The sequence below is a fragment of the Convolutriloba macropyga genome, chromosome 5 (genome assembly GCF_964194025.1).
Source record: "Convolutriloba macropyga chromosome 5, txConMacr16.3, whole genome shotgun sequence".
Classification (NCBI taxonomy): Eukaryota; Metazoa; Xenacoelomorpha; order Acoela; family Convolutidae; genus Convolutriloba; species Convolutriloba macropyga.
Window position 1 is genome coordinate 45,612,521 of NC_134472.1, and position 7,507 is coordinate 45,620,027.

The 7,507-nt window shown below is 34.9% G+C and overlaps 1 protein-coding gene across 1 annotated transcript in view; it reads right to left on the reverse strand.

Moving 5' to 3' along the window:
* The window catches only part of LOC142340032 (glutamate receptor 2-like), a 118,391-nt gene extending 111,311 nt beyond the window's left edge, over positions 1-7,080 (reverse strand). The window contains exon 1 of the mRNA XM_075390430.1: positions 6,828-7,080. Within this exon, the coding sequence (XP_075246545.1) occupies positions 6,828-6,924 (97 nt within the window). The 5' untranslated portion in view covers positions 6,925-7,080. The remainder of the gene's footprint in view (positions 1-6,827) is intronic.
* Between the last annotated feature and the right edge of the window lie 427 nt (positions 7,081-7,507).

The following is a 7,507-nucleotide window of genomic DNA, read 5'->3' on the forward strand; positions in this document are numbered from 1 at the left end:
CCCCTAATCTGAGGACTACCAAGCTGGTTGTAACCATATTTGGTTGAATTCATTATTATTATTATTATTATTATTATTATTATTATTATTATTATTATTATTATTATTAATATTATTATTATTATTATTATTATTATTATTATTATTATTATTATTATTATCATCATTATTATTATTATTATTATTATTATTATTAATATTGTTATTATTATTATTATTATTATTATTATTATTATTATTATCATTATTATTATTATTATTATTATTATTATTATTATTATTATTATTATTGTTTATTGTGACTTCCCGGGTTGACTTTATAATTCAAATATTTATAAAATTACAACTTCAAATTATGGCGTCTATGAAAGGTTGTAGTCATAGAACTTTCATAAAAGGGAGTTCTATGGAATTAAATTTTTTAAAAATTTTTTATTACATCATGAAAAGGAGGGAAAAAGTATGTTTCAAAAAACTAACTAGAAAAAAAAATTGAGTCTTAAGCGAACAGAGAATTATGAAAAAGTTGTAGTCATAGAACTTCATAGAAAAAAAATTGTAGAAAAGTAAAAAACATTTTTTCAAGTCAAAAAACTCCTTGCATGCCCTGAATTATCCAATGAAAAGCCATAGCATCAAGTGAGATTACAACTAGCAACCAACAAAGAAAAAGTTGTAGTCATAGAACTTCATAGAACAGTTTTGGTTCAATTTTTTCCGTAAAAGAACTAATTTTTTCCATAAGAAGAAATGTTATCTTGCCATTCAAATTTTTGGTGCAAAACAGACTAGCGTATAGCACAAAAAGGTATGGGACAATGAAAATTCGATAGAACATGGTTTCTGTGTTCTTCCAAAAAAATTTTGGGGTAAATCGAACACCCAAAACTTTGTTTAATGTAGCTATTTTTTTTGAAAAGACCAATTGCTATTGCCAACGAGTTGTTTCGAGGATACAAACTTTTTTGAAGCTCAGTTTGTGTTTTTCAGCTGCTATCAAGCAAAGTTTTACCTCATCGAGAATTGAACCCCCATCTCAATGTTTTGGCCTTCAAAATTTATCCATATAAGATTATTTATTTTTTGTCACTATCAAAAACGTTTTAATTGTGATCCTCCACTCAGGTTCATCTCCAGGAGTGTACAATTAGCTCATAGTACAAAAAAATTATGGGAAAATGAAAACTCGATATAATATAGAATAAGTTACCTCCCAAAAAAAAATTTGGGTTAAATCGGACACCCGAAATTTTGGTTAATGTAGCTAATTCCTTTTTGAAATGACCAATTGATATTGCCAATGAGTTGTTTCAAGGAACTTAACTTCTTTGATGCACATTTTTGTTTTTCAGCTGTTATCAAGCAAAGTTGTACCTCATCGAGAATTGAGTTAGGCTACTCCTCAGTCTAGGCTATTCAAAGTGATATAACAAGCGTTTGTTAGGCTAACGTTGGCCATGAATCAAGAAAATTTTGCCTAAGTGATATATAAAGTCAGGTTTTGCGATTTCGTCAAATGTTTCTCAAAAAGTCAATCGTATTTAAAAAATGTAATAAGACCTTCTGTGTCAACTAGTTGTTCAATGTTTCCCATACTGTTTTGGCAGTGCCTTCTATCCATAAGCATAGTAAGGCACCAGGTTTTTTTTGGTTTGGCGTCTTGGTTTAACTTTTGGGGGGTAAAATGTTTTTTTTAAAAAGTCGATTTTTTGTTAAATGTCCATCCCTTTGTGCCCTTACAGGCACCTTCTCCTATGTGCTGTATTTTAATTGTGCGTTGTTTCTTTCTTCTATGATGTGCTATAATGTTCCTGGCTTATCCGGGATTTTAGATATTTGCTATATATCATGTCTTGGAAAAAAAAGAGCCTCCATTTTTGCTTGTTCTCCAAGAAAAACAGTCAAAACTGTTTTCCCTTGTAGTTTAAGAAGCTCATGAGGACTCACGAAAAAACCAAGACTCTTTAAATGCCTCCTTTCTGTTGTTATGGAGAAGTAGTATCCATAGAACTTCCATATTATGGAGAAGTTGTAGTCATGAAACTTCCATTTATGGAAAATTTTTAGTCATAGAAATTTCATTTATGGGAAAGTTATAGTTTTACCAATCTTTTAAAACTTTTTTGATTTATGAAGTCAATGGTCCATAATACGAAAGTTCTATGGTTAAAACTTTTTGTCAACCCGGGTTAGCCAAGGTCTCACTGTTAGTACCGAAAATTAGTTTCTACGGATTCAAAGGCGTTTTGATAATATTATTTGTTCTTCCTGCACTATTCAGTGAGCCAAGAATTGAGTCTCTTCTTTAGATTAGGTAGGTCTAGCTAGGTCTCAAATCAAAAGATTATTCAGCCAGCTCTGGCGCATTTACTTTTCACGGTTGTGTTTAACGAGGCATATGGTTTAGTACTCAAAGTTATTCTTACAACCTTTTGCCCGTTGAGTTTTACGTGGCAATGTTAAATCATGTTTGCTGTATTCAATTCTCGCTTCAAAATAAAACCCCGACCTGGGTGGAGGTTTTGTCGAAGAATAATGTAAGAATTGCGGTGCATAGTGGTGAAAAAAATTGGCCTGGTCATTGAAATTAATGAATGTGACAAGTAAAAGAGATTCAACGTCTTAACCTCAATTTTTACAATTTCATTAGAAAAATGAGTCGCTAGAAAGATGTGCTAACTTAGCGGTGAATTTTTGTAAGATTTGCAATTCTTAGCGCTGAATTTTTTTTCATCGAATTCACAGCATTCACCGCTATTCTTACATGTTTTTTTTGCAATATTTTCTGCAGAGACGGTATTTGGTAAAATCAGCGGTGAATTTTCGTAAGCTTTGGGATTCTTAGCGGTGAATTTTTTTCACCGCATTTACCGCTATTCTTTCATTTTTTGCAATGTTTTCTGCTACTCTTTTTGGTAAAATTAAGGGTGATTTTTTGTAAGCATTTTTACCGCATCCATTGCAATTCTCGACCCGGGGAGGTCGCTATTTCCCAAAACAAATGTCATACCGTACAGTGGTTATCTGTACCGTATTTATTATCTAGAATAGTAAAGTGCTAAATGAACAGATTAGCACATGACTATTCTAGATAATAAATACGGTATTTTTAACTTTGAAGCTTTATGCCGCTGCCTGAATTGCAAATTATTCATAATTGCTGTCTGAGCGAATACATTCTCTTCATTTGTTCCGCGGTTTCGGTTAACAGTTTATTCTTAGAAACTGACTATAGATCAAATGATCGCAAGGGTTTTTGAATTAGAATTTCTTTACTGCTATGACGAAAAAGGGCCCAATATTTAAAAGTTCATGGGTTGAATTTCGACCAAAAACGAGATGCGATTGAAACCAATGGATTCCTAAATACCCTCTTCGTTGGTGGTACTAAAGCGTCAAAGGTGGGTATGTATGCATCAATGAGAGTTTTGCTCTTCGAAAATTCTCTGCAAAGCCTTCCTTGACAACATTCATAGCACACATCCGGAAAGCCGGGGAATATTGGGTCTTTCGCAGTATGCATTGTGGCATCACATGCACCGCTAGACACTTGTTCATCCACTAGAATGTCCTCCTCGCACTGCGATTGTTAAGAAATTTAAGCTTGTGTATCCCGCCTCGCGTTTTAACCCTCTTACTAAGACTGTTGTTCCAAAAATTGAGACTCAATTTGCTTTTGGTGGACCGTTCGTTAAAACTTTTATAAGAACTGCGAATATGTAAGAAGCATATTATTCGGATTTCACCGTTTGAAGTTCCTTTTTTGAGAAAGTCTAATACTCGGCTGAGCAATATCAGCACTGAACCGAGGTTTTCCCAACTGACTCAAAAAATCATTATAAATTGCGATTAAGATGAAGACCAACTCCCTGTGCTTAATCTGATCCCTGCATTTGCCTGGTAGGAGAACGAAAGAAGTGACCCAGAAGTTGATGAGTGCATGACGGAGGCGACCCAAGTTGCTCAACAACGTGAGCTGAAAGAACAGATACGAAATCCAGATTCATGCGGACAGCCGGACTTGCAGACCCATTCCAATGACCGAACGAGCAATAAAAATAAATTTGGCTTGCATGTTCAACTCTAACAAACGTTATAAAAAATCTCGAAGGATAATATAGTGTGCTTGCCCCCATATCGAAAATCGTGAAGCAGTCGCTCACCACTCTAGTAATTCGCAAACCTAGGAAACCAAATGTCCAAGCTTGTAGATCTGATGTGGCTAAATTCGATACAATAGAGGAGAGGAATACCCCGGTAGCCGCGTATGCAATCAGATGATGACCAAGTATAACGGAAAAGAGTTTAGACGGGAAGATCTAGCAAAATCAGAAAAAACTACACAATAAATGGGCGGGAGTGCAAAGATGAAAAATGAAAAGGTCCAGCTGGCAGTGTGATTTGATCAAGGAAATAAAATATTTCGCGCGCAATGAATGAGCGATTCCCCAAACGGCGTGCTAATTACTCACCGTCAGTCGAATAACCAGTAACAAAGCCGCCAGCTCTCGTAGCTACAAAGGAAGCTCATGCTGAATTAAACCAGGAAGCGGGCCTACCGTTGTCCCTAATGGACAACAATAACGTCGTGCGGCATTCAACACATCGCCGATGAGTGGCAAGAGTAAAAAGTCAAACTTATCACCCAACTGCTATCAATTTCCCAAAAATATAATTCGGTTGATTTGACAGAATCAACACTTGCATTACATCCATTCCTGCATATGTAATCTGCACCAAGAAGTATCGAGTCACTTAAAAGTATTTAGCCGCTGTCTTAATTGTAATTTTTTCATTGCTGTCTGAGCAATTTCGTTCTCACGGAATCGGTTCACAGGTTAATCTTAGAAACAACATTTTTTTCTTGTAAGCAAAAAAATGCAAGGAGAACCACAAATTTTGAGAGTCTTCGCAAATTTGACGAGATTACTTTATCGAATCGATAAATAAAAAAAGTTCTCTCTGAAAACAGTATATGCTTATGAAGCCCTATCAGAACAAAAATGGGGCCTGTCATTTGCTCAATCTGTATATAAATTTTTATTTGTGAGCCATTATTATATAAACAAAAAAGTGCAAAAAAAACATTAAAAAAGATAGTGCACCAAGAAAATCCTTTAGAATTGTAAGTGTCCTCGCTCAGACATAAACTAGACTTCTTATCACTGCGCTGTAATGAAAACAGTTAATTGTTTCAAACTTAAGCGCAAAGTTCTATTTGTCATCAATTTTTGTGGTGTCAGGACAAAATACCCAATGCCAAAATACCCAATGTGACAAAATACCCAAAATATACCCAATATTTCATTCTAACGTTGGAACTATCAGAACGATCATTTAGCATAATATTTAGTTAGTGTATTTGGCCATGCCTCGCGGGCCATGGCCATGCCTCAGCGGCCCGTGGGACTTGATATGAAACTATCACAACCGAACATGGGATTAAACTAGCAACTTAAATTGCGAGAAAACAAGCTTGTAAATTTGAGTGCTAATTTGTAATCGGATTATTGAACGAAAAAATCAAAGGGAATAAATTGGGTATAATGGCATTGGGTATTTTGGCACATTGGGTTTTTTGGCATTAGGTATTTTGTCATGTAACCAATTTTTGTCACTATAACTCAAATAAATAAGGTATTTTATGATAAATATCGATCTAAATTAGAAAAACCCATAGATTTTAATTTGTGAAAAATTCTCCCAAGAAGAGCAACTAAAACGCTTTCAGAAAATTGGTATTAGACTGATTCAGATTGGTACTTTTTGAAAATTTGTTCAAAATGGGCTAAAGGTGCATATTTGATTACAATTTCAACTTTTTTGGATGATGTTAACAAAATTAACAGAAATTTGACTTCAATAATTTCAACTTCAATAACTCAACTTCAATATTTTCTGGGAGTAAACGCATTTCATTTTTCTAGATCTAATGGCGTACGGGTAAGGAAATTACTGATCATCAGGCTGAACATCAGGCGTGATGTGTTTGCGCTGAGTGAATAACATGTCCTTGGCTTCTGAAAACCAATTTGATCAATTTTTAAATTTTGTGTTCTACGCTTGACAAATTTTCTAATGAATACATCGATCGGCCAAAGTTGGCTGAACAAAAAGAAAGTCTGAATTTAAATGATAAGTGCCATTACCCATTCCTTTTAATTGAAATTTGTTCTTTGTTTTCTGGATTTGGGTTTGAACACCGGCTATTCACCGATTCTTACATTTTTCATGTAGCTTTGATAGTCAGTGGGCTCAAATATACTCTACGATAATTTGCTTTAGGAAATATTTGTGCTTGGATCAAATTGTTTGCTCTTATAAATGAATTTTCTGCTGTAGCTAGGGTTTTTACATTGTTATAGATGAGCAACAGTGTTGGTCGGGTAATCTAAGCGGAGTTTCGGTCGGTTGTTCTCAACCAGTCAGCTAATCTCATTTCTAATAAGAAGTTGCTAGCGATAGGTGACTTCCTCTCAAATGACTGAAATGAGACCAGGTCATTTTTTTTGTCATTTCACTGTTTGGTATCTGATCTCTTGTGATACTGTGATTCAATTTTACCAATGTTAACCTGGACCTTACGCCCAGTCAATATCAGTATTGGGCACGTCTAATTGCAATTCTTATATACTACTGATTCGGAGCTATGATCATGTCACTTATTACACTTGTCAGTCTAAATGCAAGTAATGGCCAAGACTTTGCAAGTCTAAAAATCGTCGAAAATAGCAGAAAGAAACGTCAAAAAGAGCCGAAAAAATGTCAAAAATAGAACCGATGTAATGATAATTAAATTAACGGATGTAGTGATATTTTCCACTTACCAAGTTTTACAGTTGGCATTGAGTCACTCCCACCAACATAGGTCGTTAAGTGCAATATAAACAAAAGTTTGGAAGAAATCATACAAAATACAAACATTTTTGCAGCAATGGCCGAGTGAGCAGAACACTCATGAATACAAAAGAGTAACTTTGACTTTTGGTGTAAGTGGACCCGGTTTTAAATAATCAGAGGACAGATTTGGTTACCAGAATGTAAGAAATAAAGGATTTGTTTTTAATAACTTTTCCCTAAATACCATTCACTGGGAGTAATTCAAGTCCGGAATTTAATTAGCGACGGAATTGTTTTCAAGTGTACCCTCAGAAGAAAGATAAGCGCATCTTTTTACTCCTTTTTACATTCAGGGCTGCGGTTGGTTAAAAACAATTCACTTGAAGCACATGCCAGTTTTTTAACCAACAATCCTCGCCGGCTGCCATTTTGATGGACAGAAAAGGTTACCTACCCTCTCCCAGGGTTTTTGTTGTTGATTCTTTTCTTTAAGAGAATTTTGAGAAGGAGAGCGTTTTGGCATCACATTATAATGCACAACGAGGTCCTGCTAAATAAGCAAGCAATATCTCTAGACAAGCGCTAGGTTTTGAAATTGGACGAGTACTGTATTCGAACCAGCATCTCTTCATCTCTTAGTGTGGTAGACATGCCTTAAATCAAATGG